Below are 20,446 nucleotides of genomic sequence, written 5' to 3'. Positions count from 1 at the left end.
ACTGTTTGAACAAGTTCTTATATAGAAATTACATCTTGAATTTCGAAAACAATATTATTTTGGATTCGAAGGCCTTTTGGCAATTCATCAAATCAAAAAAGTCTTGCTCAATGGTGCCAAACAATGTTTTTTATAATGGTAAATATGCAAATTCTGCCATAGAATCTGCCAATTTATTTGCCTACCTTTTTTGCTCTCATTTTGAACCCGACTTAGACTTCGATTCTAGTTTGCCCTCTAATAGTTTTTCACCTCTTAATTTTGGGACTTTGTGCCTATCTGTTACTGATGTCGTCAAGGGTATTATAAAGCTCAAGCCTAGAACTGCTTGTGTCTCGCTGAGCCTCTTACAATTATATTTAATAAATCCTTGTCCTCCGGTATCTTTGTTGACGACTGGAAATTTACTTCCGTTAGGCCTATATTTAAGAGTGGAAATAAAAACGATGTTAGCAATTACAGACCGATTTCGAAGCTTTCGTCTGTCTCAAAACTTTTTGAGATAACTGTGAATGATAAGTTATATTTTGCTGTCAAAGGCCTAATATCTACCAACCAGCATGGTTTCGTTGCAAGTCGCTCCACTGTCACTAATTTGTCTATTTTCAATGATTACTGCATTTCAGCCTTCCAGAACAGATCTCAAGTTGATACAATTTATACAGACTTCTCTAAAGCGTTTGACAAACCGAATACTCTTGTCGAAGCTTGCATCATTGGGTATACACTCCATGTTTTTGTCTTGGATCAAATCATATTTGTTCAACAGGCACTGCGTTGTAGCCTTTGATAATACGACATCCCGTGCATTTATTGCGTCCTCTGGTGTCCCACAGGGAAGTATTCAAGGACCCCTTCTCTTTATACTCTTTATTAACGATATTGGTTCTTGCTTTTCTTTTGCTGAACACTTGTTGTATGCTGATGATCTTCAAATATTTGCGGTGATTAACAGTGTTAGTAACTCTGAAAAGTTGCAACCCGACTTACACAATGTCTGGAACTGGTGCTATTTAAACCGTTTGTTACTAAATATAAGCAAATGCTTTCACGTAAAATATGCTAAATCAAACAATACTTTGCATACTTCGTATAATATTGCTGGCTTACCTTTGCAATCCGTTGAGGAAATTAAAGACTTAGGCGTTATTTTCGACTCTAAGCTGAATTTCACCAGCCATGTTAACCTCGTCATAAGACGATCATATGCGATGCTAGCATTCGTACGCCGAAATTGTTATGCATTTACCAACCCACACACTCTCAAAACATTGTATTGTGCTTTTGTTAGATCAAGATTAGAGTATGCCGCTGTTATTTGGAGACCGTACCAAATAGGTCTGTCTAATCGGATTGAGAGAGTTCAAAAAGACTTTCTTCGTTTTGCGCTCCGATCTTTAAACTTTTCTGAAGCTGTTTATTGATTGACTTAAAACCACGTGATAGCAGACGATCTATTCTATCCTGCTCATTTATTATTCGTATCATTTCTGGATCTATTGATTGTCCTTCCCTTTTAAGTAAAATTCAATTTAATATACCCAATATGAGGCTCCGACAGCACGAAACCTTTAAAATTGGCTTCTCGAGAACCAACTACGGGGTGAATGCTTCGATTCCTAGGGCATGTGCAGATTTAAATATGTTTTTTAATTCTTCTGGGGCTAATTTTACACGGCCGTACGGCATCTTAGTCAATCATCTTAAATCGTTCTTTTTGTAGTAACTACTAAACTATTGTACATTAGCTTAATATAGTCTGTAAGAATGTATCCATTCAAAGACAATAAATAAATAAAAATAAAAAAAACGGTCTTTTATCAATTTAGCGAAAATATGCTTGTATATTATACACTAGATAACACTATATACTATATAATTCATGTATGATATATATTTTTCCCTACGGGGCCTACTACACATTTTATAAATACAACCCTGTGCCCCCCTTCTCTAGAAAAAGACAGCTGCTTTTCGGCTTTGTTCATTCAATATCAACACGACATTATTGCCAGTTGGAACAGTTTATACCTGACATTCTTATACAGCAGACGCGTGGAATATTCCGAAAATACCATGGCGTCAATTCAAGCATTTTGCGTATTTCGCAGCAGAAAAACTGAATATTTTCACTGCTAAGACAATGGAAAAGTGTAAAATTATTTTAGAAATTCGCAAAGAAAATATTTTAGCAATGAGTAATGCGAAGGTGCCGACAAACATCAGTGATTTTCAACGATATCACTCAAGGTGCTATCGAACATTTACTGCACTACCGCCGAAATATCGGAAACGTGTAGAATCTACATCCATTTCTGCAACAGCTGAGTAAGTAAATTTTTATTAGTTATTACATACATTAATAAATAATGTATATGCATTTAATACTTTGAATTTCGGTAGTCTTGGCTCTCTCGGAAAATTATATTCAAAATGTATTATTTTATCTAACGTTGAACGGTTACAAGGCCCTTTGCCCTCTGGCTAAATATAGAATTTAGAGTCTACATAGTGAGTAATGATAGAAGAAGACAAAAAGAGAGAGATAGATATGGAGAGGCAGGTATAGATCCCTCGGCCCTGTTTTTTTGTTCAAAGTCCAATTTTGGTAGAGTGATGAAAATTATTTTATTAGGAAAATGTAACCAAATTACGAAAATTATATTATTTATAATAAAAATCATATTGTTATAGTTTACCATAACTGAAGAGGCGGGAACAAGTGGATGTAGCGGTGAAGCTATAATTGCCGAAGCTACATGTGCTCCTCGCGAAAAAGCACATGAAGCTGACACTAAAGTAACTGAGGTATCAAGTCCAGATGATTCTGATTCTGCCGAAAAGTCGAGAGAATATACATGCATTTTTTGCCAAAAAAAAAACCCAAAAAATACAATAGCCGCGAGCAACAAATGCAGACATGTGCTACCGCAGACGACGTTAACACATTACTCATTGTTGCTAATAAAATGGAAGATGGCCAATTGATTACTAAAATCACGAAGTTGAGTTCGACAAATGAAGTCATCCTGTATCATAAAATTTGTAAGTTAAATTTTACAAATACTCAGCAGGCACAAAAAAAGGCGAATATGGAAAAGACCGAATGGCATATCACTCGGGAAATATAAAAAACAGCATTCGCAGAAGTGTGCAATTTCATTTCCGAGAATATTGTACAAAAAAAAATTCTTATTTTTTTAGTTTTTTGCATCCATTTTTGCCACTTCCATCGCCAATCTTGATCCCACAAAATTGTTACAAGTAGATTAATATAGATTTGAAAACAAGATATTGAAGAATTATCCTAAAGAAAAATATTAACATAGAGATGGTTAAACCTTATGGAGGAGTGCTTATCAAAACTGATCTGGATATTTTAGAAGAAGAAGATATTTTGGATAGCGCTGTATTAATTTTGCGAAAGTACATACGCAATATAAAGCCTAAACGATTGTCGGAAGATTTAACATGCAATATTTTAATAAATGGAGAATGCCACGTCCCAGAGGAACTCATCAGTTTTTATATTGTAGTAAAATCATATCAACGAAATATGATGCAAAAAATAGCAAAAATGTTGCAAGAACTGCGAAATCATTTTCTGAAGATCTGATCTACGCTGCCACTAGTGGCAATATTGTAGTATGATTATAAGTCGGATATGCCTTAACATTAATATTCATAAACATTTTGTTTGGGTTTTTAATTTATTGTCCACTTATGCATTCACTGTGCTGTGCCGTTTAAATAGAGTATCGTATTTCTTAAAAGGTTCATTACACTTGAAAGTAAACGCAAACATAGCTAACGTAATTATTTTATGTGCGGCGCGTGAATGCTAGAATCATATTACACAAGTAAACACCGAAAAATTGTTATTGGAATGGATTGACAAAAATTACTATAAAAACGCTTGTACGTAGTATGTAAGACACAAGAAAGAAAATAATCGTTTCACAAGCTGGATGCCTAGCTTGAAATGATACTATTTCAATAAATATATTTAAAATTTAAACAATACATTTTTTTTAATCATTTAAAACTTTACATGGCGATCCTGCCAGCTTGAGCATTAATTTTGCTAAGCTATAAAATGCAAGTTTCTTGCACAAACAAAGTGCAAAATATTGCATGAGTGCTGACGATATCTGCACCAAAAATTGTAATATATTTGCAAGTGCCCTAAAAAAGCACAAAATATTAAGTCCTGACGTGATTAGCCAAAACGATCCGTCAGCTGCGGAAGGAAGAACTTACTTAGTTAAACCATTACAACAAAAAAATAGATGAACAATCGAGGTCAAGGGCCGCAACCAATCTCCTTGGAGGAATACAGGAGACGGAACGGGCTCAACAAAAAACCAAAAGAGGTTTTCATCCCAAAGGTGAGCAAGCCAAAAAGAAGAGGAGGCTACACCACCAGAATAAAGAGGGAAATCAGCATACTCATCAGGGAGGTAAACCAGCAGCCACCACCATCCTGGGAAAAAGCTAGCGCAGTCTGGGAGCGTATAACCCAACTGGAATTCCTGCTCCAGCAGAGAAAAGAATTTAAGTAAAATACTGTGCATGATTGAATGCAGACAGTTAGAGTCTGTAAGCGTTAACCGCTCGAGACAAAAATAATTTTCTTTTACATAAATTAAAGTTAAACAACTTTGGCTTCTGTTTGCCTTATAAAAAATTTGACTGTAAAAATTACTCAGAAGGTCATTTTTATGAAAATGTTTTAATATGTTAAATATAATATGCTCACTTAATAAATGAATTAACTTGAAAAAAAAAAATTTTTAAATCCAATGTAAAAAAAAAAAAAAAAAAAAATTTTTTTTTCTTACATTATACATTATTACATTGCATAAATTATTTGATTTACGGTATAAGGTCCCCAATAGATAGTCTTTCAGAAATGAGAAAAACCTTATCAAAAGTTGATAAACCCAATGCCAATGTAATATAGTAAACGAAGTAGTCGTTAACACTGGCTTAAATTTAGTAGAAATTTGCTTAATTATAATCACAGTCATAACCTTATTGATATTAGCATTAAAATTATATGCTATGCATAATAAAAAACTAAAGAAAAAGTATATGACTAGATCTAATGAGTTAGACAAAATATGAACAAATGGTCCGAAATTCATAAAACTTTACTGATAGAAAAGGAAAATTTCAAAAAATCGTTTAAATGTATCAATAAAAATATACAAATAAAACAGGAAACAGTTAAAAAACATTTAGAAAATTTAGTATTAGCATTAGAATCAATTAGAAATTTAACTTATATAAATTTCGAGCGACTCACAAAGGATCATCAAAAAGAAGCTCTTGACATATTTTGGCAACTACGAGATCAATTAGTAAAAGTTTTAGCCAAATACAACATTCAACAGGAAGTATCTCATTCAATTAATGAGAAAATTTCAGTAAATATTATTGAAAACCCACCAGCTAATCTATTAACAAAGCTTAAAGCAGTTTCCTCAGAAATAGATTATCCAATTACTAATTCAGAAATAACAGTTGTGGAGTTTCTCAGCACGGCTGCAAAGCTAGTGACTGAATTCGATGGTAAACCAGAAAATCTACGGTCATTCTTAGATTCCTTAGAATTAGTTGAAGTGATCAAGGGTGAGCACGAAACTGTTGCTGTTTTACTCATAAAAATAAAATTAAAAGGGAATGCCAGAAATCTCATAGACACAGAAACAACAATCTCTGAAATAATCACAAAACTTAACAGGTCAGTTAAAGGAGAATCGGTAGAAGTATTAGCTGCAAAAATAATGAGTATCAGACAGAACAACAAACCAGCTAATAGTTATTTTAATGAGATAGAAGCTCTTACAAAAAACTTAGAAAATGCCTATATCACAGATGGGTTGTCGGCAGAACTCGCAAGCAAATACTCGACACAAACTGCAGTAAAAGCATTGACCAAAAACTGCAGCATTGAAAAAGTCAAATTAATAATGGAAGCTGGCCATTTTAACAATATGAACGATGCGATAAGCAAATTCATTGGTAGCTGTACTGAAGCTACAGGACAACAAAACACAATACTATATTTTGGTCAACGACCATTCAATGGACGATTTGCAAGAAATGGAAGGTTTCAAAGAAGAAAGAACTTCCCTAGAAATCAAAATCGTTCAAATTTTGATAACTTAGGAAATAATAATCAAAATAGAAATCGTTACCGACAAGGCAGACCAAATTTCAACCGGAACATAACACACAATGTACGAGTTGCCCAATCGGACGAAAACAACTCGGAAAATTAATCTATTCCTCTAAGATACATACGCTTAACCTTAACTTTAGCATTTTTGTACAACTTAAAATAGCAGATTTAAATACAAACATTACACTACTTGTAGATACTGGCGCAGATATATCACTCTTAAAATTCAATAAATCCACTTTTCAAAAAATAAACACAAAACACATTACAGCATTAAGCGGTATAGGGCAAGGCAAAATCAGTTCTATTGGTACAATATTTTTTGATTTAAAATTTACGAAATTTTTAATTCCACATAAATTTCACGTTATCCCGGATAACTTTCCAATTCCATGTGATGGTATAATAGGCATGGATTTCATGAAAAAATTTAATTGTGTATTAGACTTTACTCAAAATTACGATGCTCTAATTCTGAGACCAGACAATTTAACACAAATTATAGAAATACCAATAACAACAACATGTAACGACGAAATAATCATTCCCGCAAGGTCAGAAGTTATACGAAAAATAAACTTACCTAATACCTTGGAGGAAGCACTGATTCCAAATCAAGAACCACACCCTGGAATATTTATAGCCAATACCTTGGTAAAACCTGACAACGCCTATATCCACATTTTAAATACAAATTATAATACAGCATCTTTAAAGCAAAGCAACATTTTAACTGAAAATGTTTCTGATTACGACATAATAAACAATAACACGGGAAATGCACAAAGAAAAACGGATATTCTCAACAAATTGAGAAAAAATTTTCCTAAAACATATGAAAAACAATTGACAAACCTATGTTCCGAGTACAGTGACATATTTGGGTTAGAAACAGAAACAATAACAACAAATAATTTTTATAAGCAAAAGTTAATGGTTAATGACAAACAGCCGGTATACATAAAGAACTACCGTATACCCCACACACATAAGGATGAAATTGAGAGACAAGTAAACAAACTTATAGAAGACAAAATAGTCGAACCATCATTTTCAGAATACAATAGTCCAATACTATTGGTACCAAAAAAGTCTCTACCGAACTCAGTAGAAAAAAGATGGAGATTAGTAATCGATTACAGAGAAATCAACAAAAAATTAATTGCAGATAAATTCCCGTTACCGAGAATAGATGACATTTTAGACCAACTCGGAAGGGCAAAGTATTTTTCATGTCTCGATCTAATGACTGGATTTCATCAAATAGAACTTGATAAAAATTCAAGAAATTTCACATCCTTTTCAACCAACAACGGTTCATACAGATTTACTAGACTACCATATGGCTTAAAGGTAGCACCTAATTCATTCCAAAGAATGATGACAATTGCTTTCAGTGGTTTAAAACCAGAGCAAGCTTTCTTATATATGGATGACTTAGTAGTCCTTGGTTGCTCTGAAAAACATATGCTTTCAAACTTGAAAAATGTTTTCGATTTATGTAGAACACATAATCTAAAATTACATCCTGAAAAATGTTCATTTTTTAAACATCCAAACATATCACTCTCGGAATGACAATGAAAAGCTTAACTAACAGAAAAAAAATTGTTAACATTCTGAATAAATATGGACATTGCTGCAGCTACAGTATGATAGAGGGATTGGAGACGGAAGCAATATTTTCTTCTACTCGTCGATCATTGCTTTGTCCCGAAGATATAATTGCAGAGAAAAATGTGTGCACGGGATTAGCGTTCAACAATTTTTATCGCTTTGTGGATACTTCTCCTGGAAAGGATACATTGCATGACACCGTGGGAATAATGTTCCAGGATATCGTGTACAATCCACCTACTGTACCAAGACGTATCGAAAATTTATGTGAGGATGAACCATTGACAAGTGCAACAAGAAGACGTCGAACATTCGATAAAGTAACATTTGAACTTGAGCAGTACAATAAAAGACCAAAGATGTGGGAAACTTTGGCGCCTGTCGACAATTCACTCATTTTATATGACGTTGACATAAAGAAGTTTCAATTAATAGATCTTGCATGGACAATGTCTTATTTTTTGAAGTTACCGAATATACCAGCTTGGGTTGGATATAACAGCATGATTTATCACGACAATATCGTCAAACAAGAAGTATCTTATCTTACAACGATAAATGCATCTCCGACAAATATATCAGTGGTATTACAGACAATAAGACAAGCTGAACAAATCGCCGAAGCATGTCAAGAAAAATTCATGGAGGTCACTTACGATTTAGCAATTGCGAAAGTGGCTCTCCAGATTCAGAGTACAGAGAAGCCGAAATTTAACAACTTGTTCGTGCACCTGGGATCGTTTCATATCATGATGGCATTTAAAATATGCCAGCAGTTGGAAAATTTATCGACAACTGTGGAATAACCAACATAATGGAAAATACGGATGTATTGGAAAGTGGATCAATCTATTCTTTTATCACTGCAAAACATTTCAATAGATGCAAGTGTCTCCATCCACTTTAATATTTTGCTCTTGATAATTAACATTTTGAAAGTTTTATAGAGGAATGCAATATTGAATTGTCAGATGAGATGAAAAATTATTTAGTCCAATTCACCGCTGAGAAATCTGCCAATCCAACATTTACCGATGATACTGCGTTACAAAAACGAACTTTTTTTCTGTCCTATGAACCAAATATACTTTTCCGGAAAGGGGAGAAAAAATAAAAATACACGTGTATCGGCGATTTTCATGTACACGTCACAATTTTTTTGTTTTTTGTATAAAATATAGAGCTCGTAGTCCGCCTGTGTGAAAAACTTTGGATCAACTTTTAACCCTTTTTCCATGATCCAATCGCGCTGAATTTCTGCAGGCAGACTCGTGGAAATGTTTTTATTATGTAAAATTAAAAAAAAAATTTATAATTCTCTGATTTTCTTGAATTTTTTTTTTCTAATTTTCGACATTTTTAAAAAACTTATTAACCTTTAATTTATTGTTTCATACAACACACTCTGTGCCGTTTGTGTGCTTGTTACAGTTCCGGAAGTTCCGATCATCTGACAGTTGCGCTACTAGGAGACGTATACTTTGACAATTGTTTTAAGTTCTGTTGCGCGAAAACGTCTTTCTGTATATTTCATCTTACGAAAAAATACAGTGCTCGACTCGAAATAACTTTTGTTACGTTTGTGGCTTATTCGCACCAAGTAAAATTTTTAAAAATATTACGAAAACAGTGGTTAATTCGTTTCAGAAAATATTCAAGATTGCCTATTTTCCTTACTTGTGCTATACTCCGGAAGTCGTGTGCGATTATTGCTATAGAAATTTATGCAAGTTTACTGATGGAAGGTCAACAATAAAGTACTCTGTACCAACAATTTGGCTACCACGTACGAAGCACTGCAGTGAACTGTGCTACTTTTGCGTAACTTTTACTCAAACAAAAGGGTACCAATACTTTCGCCGCAACAAAATTCGCTACGCTAATGTAGAATCGGTTATTCCAGCGGTTCTGTACTCACCATAAGAACGTATAGCCGCTTCAATGGAGATTTTTTATGATGTTCCCGAATTAAGGGATGGAGAACCAACAGTAGCACCAACAATGCTATCAACATTTCTTGGATCGAATGCGAGATGCGGGGAACCAGAAGTATCGGAATTTGTACCAACACCCAGTGAACTTGGGACTGCAGTGCCGCATTTAGTAACGCAAGCCGACTTCAATGACCTTGTACGAGAAGGAAATTTGTCAAAGAGAACAGCTGAACTCTTTGCATCACGCTTTAAGCAGTGGAATATAGTGGCGGCTGATTTTAAAATAACAGCCGCTCGTGATCGACGTAGCAGTATTCCATATGATGAATTTTTTCAATTGCACGAAGATCGGGAGAAAAACCTGGCTTATTGTTGTGATATTGATTCGATGTTTGAAAAAATTGGTTACCCTCATATTTCAGAGGAGTGGCGACTTTTCATCGATGCATCGGTCAACAGCCTTAAAGTAGTGCTGCTTCATATCGGTAACAAACATCCAGCTGTCCCGATCGCATATGCCACCAACCTCAAAAAAACATACGAAGGCATGGAATTAATATTACAGCTGATAAACTACCAAGAGCATAATTGGAAAATATGCTGCGATCTAAAAGTGGTCGGATTACTCATGGGTGTTAAGCGTGGATTTCCAACCCACCAATGCTTTTTGTGTACATGGGAAGGTCGCAAAAGAGATTAGCATTACACTGAATTTAAGTGGAAGGCGTGAACATGCTACAAAGTAGGCGTAGAAAGTATAGAAAATCTACCATTAGTGCAGCCATCTCAAATCATTTTGCCATCACTACACATTAAGCTCGGTATCGTATCAAATTTTGTTAAAAAACTGGATCGTGAGGGCTAGGCGATTGCAAGTTTGCGCAATATTTTTCCGAAACTGAGCGGCGCAAAGATTCATGGAGATATTTTTTTACGAAGGCTTTTAGTAACTTTATTTTTTTAATGATGTGTATAATTTAAGGTGTTTTCAGTGGTCCGCAGATAAAAAAAATAGTTGCAAGTTATGAATTTTCATCAAAACTGAATGCCGTTATTGCGCAGTTTCTTGGCAACAAACGAGCTGACAATTATAAAAATACTAGCGGCTCTCACCCGCTTCGCTGGGTGAAAGAAAAATATAAATGAAAAGTGTTCTTTGTTTTTTTCTTGTGTCATCATTTAATTCATGCTCGGCTATTATTTTGTGACTTATTCTAATAACAATGTTTTATTTATTTTAGGGACTTACTCTAATGATTGTAAACTAACAACTTATTCTAAAGCCTTCTGATACACAAAATTTTTGGTTTTATTTTCATGCGGTGTATAAATATAAAGTAACGATGGTTTCCCTACTCGAGAACATCCTACATACAGTTGCCCATGTCCAAAGCATGGATAAGTTAGGTCAATTCCACATAATTGAAGTGTTTGACCTTGAGACTTATTGATTGTAATAGCAAAAGCAAGGCGAATGGGAAATTGAAGTCGCTTAAAATCAAAAGGCAAATCTGTTGAAATCATTGGAATGCGCGGAATCAAAACATCTTCACCTTTAAATTTGCCTTTCAAAATTGTTACTTCAATTACATTGTTCATTGTCCGTTTCACTGCTAATTTTGTCCCATTGCATAGTTTCGGCTGATTGATATTTCGCAACATAATGATCACTGCGCCGACTTTCAATTGCAAACGATGTGGTGGCAAGCCAGGCAAATTAAGTGAATTCAAAAATTCAATTGAATAATTCACTACATCGTCGGGATTAGTGATTGAATCAATTGATTTATAGGTGACAACTTCACCTGGAATTTGAGTCAATATACTGGCATTGATTTCATTGACATCGACATTTTTGGCAGCTAATATAGCTCTCTCGCTTAGCCAATCTTGATTTCGATAGTTTTGTGCAATATTTGGGAATACATTTTGCACTAATTGTACTCTTGATTCTGTTACGGTACAAAAATTAATTGGAAGTGTGATCATGCCTGTATTCTTATCAATTGGCTTTCGTCCATTTCCAATTTGCAACAAATTATCGGAAAATTCAGCAGCTGTTGGATCATTCTGTAATTGCACACGAACATTAGTAGTTAATGTGAGTTTTTGAACATATCTCCACAGATTAGAAGATTTAAGGCACGCTCTCAATTCATCAGCTGCTGTTGATTTGGGAATAACAGGCAAAGTTTGTCGAAAATCACCGGCCAATAAAATTAGTGCACCACCAAATATGTTTGTGTTATTTCGAAAATCTTTCAGTGTTCTATTTAAAGCTTTCAGTGATTTTTTATGAGCCATCGTACATTCATCCCATACGAAATTTTAACATGTTTGTAAAACCTTTCCCATTCCAGAATTTTTAGAAATGTTGCAAGTTGATGCTTCATTTACTTGCATATTTAATGGTAACTTTAATGCAGAATGTGCAGTGCGACCGCCGTCCAATAAAGCTGCCGCTATTCCAAATGATGCCAAAGCCAATGCAATATTATTCTGTGATCGAATGGTGCCCAAAATTAACGACAACAAAAACGTTTTTCCAGTCCCACCTGGTGTATCTAAGAAGAATATTCCTCCTCTTTCATTTGCAAAATTGTCTATAATTGTGTCATATGCCTGCCTTTGTTCTGTGTTTAATTTTGGTAGGTTTGTTGTTACAAATGTGTTCAGACCATTTCGATCATATTCTTTTTCACGTCTTAATTCTGCATTGTATGCATCATGCATCGGACGATTTGGTGCGATCATACCTAACTCACTCAGAGTTTTATTTGCAATCATCAGGCAAAAGTCTTCGATTTTAATTAATGCCTCATTATATAATTCATCTGTATAATTCAAATTTGGATTTACAGTAATGCGACGTACTTGATGTAGGATATCTTCTGTCATGTATTCTTGGTAAGTACTCCACAATTCTTTTGGGTTTGCTGGGAAACATGTAGCAATAATGATGGCAAATAGTGTTCTTATTTGGTGTGGAGAACTTGTTGCACATGCATCCATAAGAGTTGCATCCCACTGATTATCATTTTCAAGCAAATTCAATTCTTTGCATGCTTGCTGATAAGTACAACAAAGATGACCATTAACTCGTTTCAAACTTTCGATTGATCTTGGCCCGGGAATATCAACTAAGAGTAAACGTAAATAGAAACATTCCACTTTACTTGGATGCACAGTGTAAAGTCGTCCGATTGCATCACCCAAATGAACACCTGGATATCCATCTACAGGTATTCCTCGTTGCCTTCGTACCCAGGACCTTAATGATGCATTCCAAGTATAATAATATAACTTAGATTAAGAAACTTGTATGTTAAAAACATTCCAGTTGTTTATAATATTGTTGAAGTACTATTAAAAGACCTTAGTCTTACTATGTACTATTTATATAAACAAATAAATAAATAAATAATATTTAGGAACATTTGAATAAAGCAATGTTCTTGCAAATGAATCTGTTTCACATAAGTTGAAAAATGCAGTTAGTGTTGTTGCTGGTGGTCGTTCGGCCATTTGTTGAGCAGTATTTTCAGTGAAATAAACACTTTGTTCATTTTCTAAATGGACTGACAAATGAGTAACAGCTGGATGGCGATCATGAATCGGAAATGATAATATTCTCCAAACTGCTTCGTTGCTACTAATGTATCTTCCCATTTGGTAATTAGTAATTTCATCATTTCGATTTACAACTCCAAATACTGCCATGTCACTTCCTTTATTGATATATTTGCATATGTATTTGATGGATTTTACGGAGTTACAATATTCAACATTTATATGTGCGTTAAATGTTTTCGAAAATAATTTGGAATACGGAACTATCCAACGGTTATCGATCTCCACATCTTGATTATTTATTTTCACAGTGACTGTTTTTCCATTATCTTCTGGTGATCTTCTACGGTACAATGGATATCCATCATTTCCAGTCATTGTTTCAGCAATTAATAATTGCCTTGGCTAGTTTTTTGAACATTTACCATCAACCATACATGCAGAATTTCGATTTAACGTACCACACGGTCCATGAATCATGTTTTTGGTTACAGTAGTATGTAATTCTGATCTTGATTTATATCTGGAATTTCAGTACATATAATATGATCAATTTTATCTGTGGTTAGTTTTTGTTTTAACCAAATCAAAATATGCGCATGAGGCAAGCCTCTTTTTTGCCATTCCACAGAATACATGAAACATTGTACATCTCCGTAAACTTTATGTTTTACAATGAAATCCATTAGAGACTGTAGCTTTCGTCTAAACACTCTTGCAGTAATGTCATGCCTATCAGTAGCTGATTGCCCAGTATATAAATGATTCTTAATATCATCCCATTTCGGATTGCATGTGAAAGTTATGAATAAGTCGGGTCGACCATAATTTCTGACATAACACATTGCATCTTGGGCGTATTCATGCATATGCCTTGGACTGCCTGTATACGATAAAGGTAATATTACCATTTGACCAATGTTATTAACGTTAGTATCGTTGTTAATTGCATCTCGTAAATGTATGTATTCGTCACAGCGTAATTTTCTTTGGTCGAATCTAATGTAATTCAATCGTTCTGTTTCTATTTTCGCATACATGTCAACAATATACTGATCAAATAATTTACGACATTTTAAAATGCTATTCTCTTGATATTCTCTTATCATGATTCTGTATGCATAATAATTCATTGCGCTTACAGTTTTATTTGTTTCTTGACCATTTGCTGAATTTATTTGTTTTATATCAATCGAATAACCATCTTCACCACGACAGAACATGAGAGGATATTGTAATGCATCATATTTTCGATGCGTTTCATTAACACGTTGCAGTGTATCATTTCTTCTTTGCAAAACAATATCTCTTGGTTGAAATTCATCTCCAGATATAACAATTGCAACCTCGTTGCTTGAAGTTGGTTGATTGTATCTTCCACGATGTTCGCCGGTAGGCGTTTTATTTGCATCAATTTTAATTTTATGATTATCAGATGACAATCTTTCGATTGTTGTTTTAAAACTTTGCACCAAAACATTGTATGTGTGTAATAAATCTTGTAACTCTCTCATAATGACTCTGTTTATATTTCTGGAAAATGCACACCGTGCTTCAAGTTCATCATCGTTGTCATTAATGAAATAAATTTGCAAAAATTTTGACTCTTGATCGGGTAGTGGTAGTAATGAACCTATTAAGTGATATGCTTGCCCTTGAATCTGAAAAAAGCCATAATTTGTGTCCATAAAATCGCATGATTCATTAGATGTGTCAGCGAATGTTGTTGAACGTTGAAGTTTATGAATTACCTTGAACGTTGGCATGAAGTTATCGGTTATAATTTTTCCAGCACCGAAAGATGTCATTTGAAAACATGAATTATATGTGGAAATGTTTTCAAGAAAATGTTTGGAATCGGGTGATGTTCCCGATAATAATGTAGCTAATGGTTCGGGCGGATATTGTATGTCTGGTAAACGAACTTTCCTGCAGCGCAACACATGGCATACATATCAACGATGTACTGATGATATAGTTTGCGACATATCAAGATATAATTTTGTTCTTGTGGACGAACCATCAATCGATAAGAATAAAAACTCATGGCACTAACTTTTTTCTGTACATGTAGACCTGAAAATAAGTGGAAAATGTGACTTAAGAGATTTCTACAAATGATGAAATGTCAACACACTTGACTATTTTAACTGGTTGTAGTACATAAGAATGCAATCTCTTAACCTGAAGGTGAGTTCCCAATTGGTCTATATCTGGAGTCCTTAGTTACCCAGCGAAAAGAAAAGTCCTCTTTTCATTAGCATTTATCAACAACTTACAATGGATACTCATGTGGTTCAAACACATCCTAGTGTTATCCAGGTCCACGTTTTAGTCTATATCTCGAAATCCTAGTTACGGAGGGGCATTAAAAATACTCTATACTATAGCAATCATCAACAGCTCCCATTTGCTACCCATATTGTACAAACACATCCTTAAGTTATCGGGGTCCACATTTTGGCCGATATCTCGAGACCCTAGTCACGGAACGGTATGAAAAATACTCTATACTATGGCAATCATCAGCAGCTTCCATTTGCTATCCATATTGTACAAACACATCCTAGGGTTACCCGGGTCCACGTTTTGGCCTATATCTCGAGACCTTAGTCACGGAACAGTATGAAAAATGCTCTATATTGTACAAACACATCCTAGGCTTACCCGGGTCCACGTTTTGGCCTATTTCTCGAGACCCTGGTATCCGATTCTTAAAAACATAAACCTTCTCCACATGTGTCTCTTCAACGTGGCAAAGTTTGGTTAAAATCGGTTGAGCCATTCTCCGTAAAGTTCATCCCAACGCGAAAAACGGCTGGATTTAGTTATATTATATTGTTTTTGATTGATTGTTGCAGAAATGATTTCGGCATATGGCGAAATAGGCATATTAATGTCGCTAAAGATCCATTTCCTTCACAATCATTTAGATTGTTTCCCTGGTGATTTAGGAGCTTGTAGCGATGAACATGGCGAAAGATTCCATCAGGACATTGCGGCTATTGAAAAGCGCTTTAAAGAACAAGACATTACGCATATACTTGCCGAATACTGTTGGTCTATTTGTCGCGATACTGACACAAATGCTTACAAACGCAAAAATAAAAAGCCTAAGTTTCTTTAAAAGCATTAAAATTTTTAATGTAACAATTTTTAATTTTAATATAATATAATAAATTAATAAAAAAATTCGGGGTTTTATATCTCTATTGTAAAGCGGAGTGAAATTTCTTTCTTTTGATACCCACATCGGCATATCTCATGCAATTTTTGTTTTAAATTTCGAACAGGTGGCAACCCTGTGAAACATTGTCAGTGGCAACACCTAGGTCAAAAGTCTAGAAATGTGATACACTATCTGTGTGCCCAATTTCATTCAAATCCGTTAAGCTAATCCTGAGATCGTGTGGCTATACAGATATGCATACAAGAATTGCTCGTTTAAAGTTAATAGGACTATGAATAAGTTCGTGCGGTTTTACAACAGATGGCGTAACTTGATTATTATTCCATCGATCCACATTTCCAAACATTCATTGGAGAGCTACTGTCGTAAGGCACAAACGTCAGTATAAGTTTTTTATTTGAAGCGTAAACAACAATATTTTTACCACACTTGAAAATGTCGAATTTCGTGCCAAATAATGTGTTTTTGCGGGGAATTCTTTAATATGAAGAAAAAAGCAGCCGAAAGTCATCGTATCTTGGTGGAAGTTTATGGTGAGCATGCTCTAGCTGAGCGAACGTGCCAGAAGTGGTTTGCACGCTTTAAAAGTGGTGATTTTGGCTTGGAAGACGAAGAACGCGAGGGTGCGCCGCCAAAGTTCATGGATACCGAATTGGAGGAATTGCTCGATCAAGATCCGGCTCAAACGCAAGAAGAGGTTGCAAAAACTTTGGGAGTTGATCAATCAACCATTTCCAAACGTTTAAAAGCCATGGGAATGATCCGAAAGGTAGGCCATTGGGTGCCGTATGAATTGAAGCCAAGAGACGTTGAACGCCGTTTTATGGCATGCGAACAACTGCTTCAACGGCACAAAAGAAAGGGTTTTTTGCATCGAATTGTGACTGGCGATGAAAAGTGGGTCCATTACGACAATCCAAAACGTCGGGCAACGTATGGATACCCTGGCCATGCTTCAACATCGACGTCGGCGCAGAATATTCATGGCCTGAAGGTTATGCTGTGTATCTGGTGGGACCAGCTGGGTGTTGTGTATTATGAGCTACTGAAACCGAATGAAACGATTACGGGGGATGTCTACCGACGACAATTGATGCGTTTGAGCCGAGCACTGCGAGAAAAACGGCCGCAATACGCCGATAGACACGACAAAGTTATTTTGCAACATGACAATGCTCGGCCACATGTTGCACAAGTGGTCAAAACATACTTAGAAACGCTCAAATGGGATGTCCTACCCCACCCGCCGTATAGTCCAGACCTTGCGCCATCCGATTACTATCTCTTCCGATCGATGCAACATGGCCTGGCTGACCAGCACTTCCGTAATTACGATGAAGGCAAAAAATGGATCGATTCGTGGATTGCGGCAAAACCGACCGAATTTTTCACAAAGGGAATCCGTGAATTGCCAGAAAGATGGGAAAAAGTAGTAGTAAGCGATGGACAATACTTTGAATATTAAATTTGTAACCATTTTACGTCAATAAAGTTTCAAATTTCGAAAAAAAACCGCACGAACTTATTCATAGTTCACAAAAAAAATTGTGACGTGTACATGACAATCGCCGATACACGTGTATTTTTATTTTTTATCCCCTTTTATGAATTGATCGATCTCTTCGATAAATATGAAGAATATAAAATAGATACATTGAAGGGTAAACATGGGAAAACGCCACAATTTTACATGATTTATAAGAATCTGATCAGTCATTACTTCATGTTATGTCGAAGTATCCGCACTGGTAATATCGAATTATTTAAATTTATATTACCTAAAATTACCAATCTGTTCTTCACATTGAACCAGCCAAATTATGCACGTTATGCCGTAATGTATCACGACAAATTATTGAAAGTAAATGAAACTCATCCTGGATTATATTTACGATTGCAAAGTAGATCATATGGAGTTAAACGGACTGACAAACAATTCTCTCGACAACCCGTAGACCTTACACTGGAACAAACCATCAATGCCGATACCGCAAACAAATTGCCAGGAATCAGTCATACTACCAATTCAATAAAGGCTCGTCAGCGCTGGTGTAAAAGCCATAGCCATGGAAGAAACTGGATTGCGTCCTGATCAAGATATTACAGCTGATCTTGAGCAAAGCAGAATAAAAAAGCATTCGTTACAGCTGGAACAATGTATAACTCATATTAAGCAAAATATGAATCCATTTTTCAAAGACGTAGACGAAAGTTTATTGATCAATATTTCTACAGGACAAACGGTTACACCGGAGATCGCAGAATTTTTACTGAATATCGAGACAATTGGCAATGGGCAACGTAAACAATTTATTGAGGAATGTTCTACAGATGAAGAACGATTTGAAAAAGTCATCAAGAGAAATAAAATTCTAAATTTCGCGAGTGCTGCAGCGAAACAAAAAATATCAATTGCTGGAAAAAGATATGATAGATGAAACGATATGCAAAACTGATAAATCGGTATTGTTAAAAGTGCTTCAAAATGAGATTGATAGTAACCCACCAGAACGGTGCGATGTAATCATTTATGATGGCTTTTTCAATATACATTCGATAAAAGACGTCCCGTCCTTATTTGGGAATGTATCAAAGAAGGTGATGCAAGTATTGACGAACAACAATGCCAACACTGTAATAATTGCCTTCGATAGATACATATTACCATCAATCAAAGACAATGAACACTTACTAAGAAGCAGAATCCAAGGGCAGCGTTTCCAAATAAACGGACCTGACCAAGTACGACCATCAAATTTCGCGGAGGCATTGAAAAATACTTACTTCAAAGAAGCACTTATCGACTTTTTAATTGAAGATTGGGCAAATGATCACATGGCACCATTTATTGGCAATAAAATCATTTATGTAAATTATTTGGAATGTCATAAATATCAAGGCAAAGTACAAAGAGTATCAGAGCCATTGTTGGCATGTCCAGGTCACGAAGAAGCTGATACAAAAATAATTTTCCATGTTTGTCAGTTGACTTATGATGCTCATGTAACAATACGGTGTTCAGACACAGACATTTTAACTATTATGTTGGGGAACATGAATAACATCAAAAGCAATTTAAATATCTCGATGCACGTTGGACCGGCAACAATCAGAAATTTACCAACGTCACCAAGTTATATCAAACATTGGGTCCCAATTTGAGCTCTGCATTGCCAGGATTTCACGCCTTCACGGGCTGAGATTTTAACTCAGCGTTCTACCGCAAGGGGAAAAAACCATTTAAAATTCTACGAAACTCACCAACATACATACAGGCACTAACTGACATTTCGAACATTCCAAATTGTGATTCTGATGAAGTCTTTGTAACACTGGAATGGTATGATTGCCGATTATATGCTATGACAGCAATTGAAAATATCAATGTTGCTGGTGTCGCAACATTCACGAAAGCATACGGTACGTATGAGGACTCGAACCCGCTAAATCTCGAATGAAGGATTGATGGCTCATTGTCCCCGCCCTGTAAAACGGAGCTACAACAACATTGTCTACGTGCGGCATACATCGCCCACCTTTGGAGCCATATTTATCTTCCTGTGCCAACCGAATTCTTACCTACCGAGTATGGATGTGAAGAAAGCAATGACAAATATTTCTTCAAATGGTTTATAGGCGATCAATTGGCACCGAACTAGCATCTCTAACCTCGATACGAGCCCTTCTGTTTGAACATATTTATTCTCTAAATTTTTTTTGACAAATATTGACCTACATGATCGATTCATTTGTAATTTTACAGACGATGTCGAAACTGAAGATGATGGTGTTTGACAAAACAATCGATAACTCCGATAATGACAGTGACGAAAATAGCGATGCTGAGAATTAAAAAAAATGTTTATTCTCTTTCATATTTCAACTTTATTTTATATTTCAATAATAAATTAAATATCTTATACAGGGTGGCTGATGAATTTTGCTACA

General features: G+C 35.3%; 1 protein-coding gene across 2 annotated transcripts in view; it reads right to left on the bottom strand.

The window, feature by feature from the left end:
• Positions 1 to 20,221, bottom strand: part of LOC129250039 (uncharacterized) — a 60,826-nt gene extending 40,605 nt beyond the window's left edge. Inside the window, exon 1 of one of the 2 annotated variants that reach the window (XM_054889686.1) lies at positions 20,168 to 20,221. In XM_054889686.1, coding sequence (XP_054745661.1) covers positions 20,168 to 20,195 — 28 coding nt within the window. In that variant the 5' untranslated portion in view covers positions 20,196 to 20,221. Of the gene's footprint in view, positions 1 to 19,759; positions 19,893 to 20,167 lie in introns of those variants that run through there. The other variant, XM_054889685.1, reaches the window with a different exon arrangement.
• Between the last annotated feature and the right edge of the window lie 225 nt (positions 20,222 to 20,446).

Source organism: Anastrepha obliqua, chromosome 6, assembly GCF_027943255.1.
Source record: "Anastrepha obliqua isolate idAnaObli1 chromosome 6, idAnaObli1_1.0, whole genome shotgun sequence".
In the NCBI taxonomy this organism is placed as follows: Eukaryota; Metazoa; Arthropoda; class Insecta; order Diptera; family Tephritidae; genus Anastrepha; species Anastrepha obliqua.
This window is presented reverse-complemented; position numbering and strand designations above follow the sequence as displayed.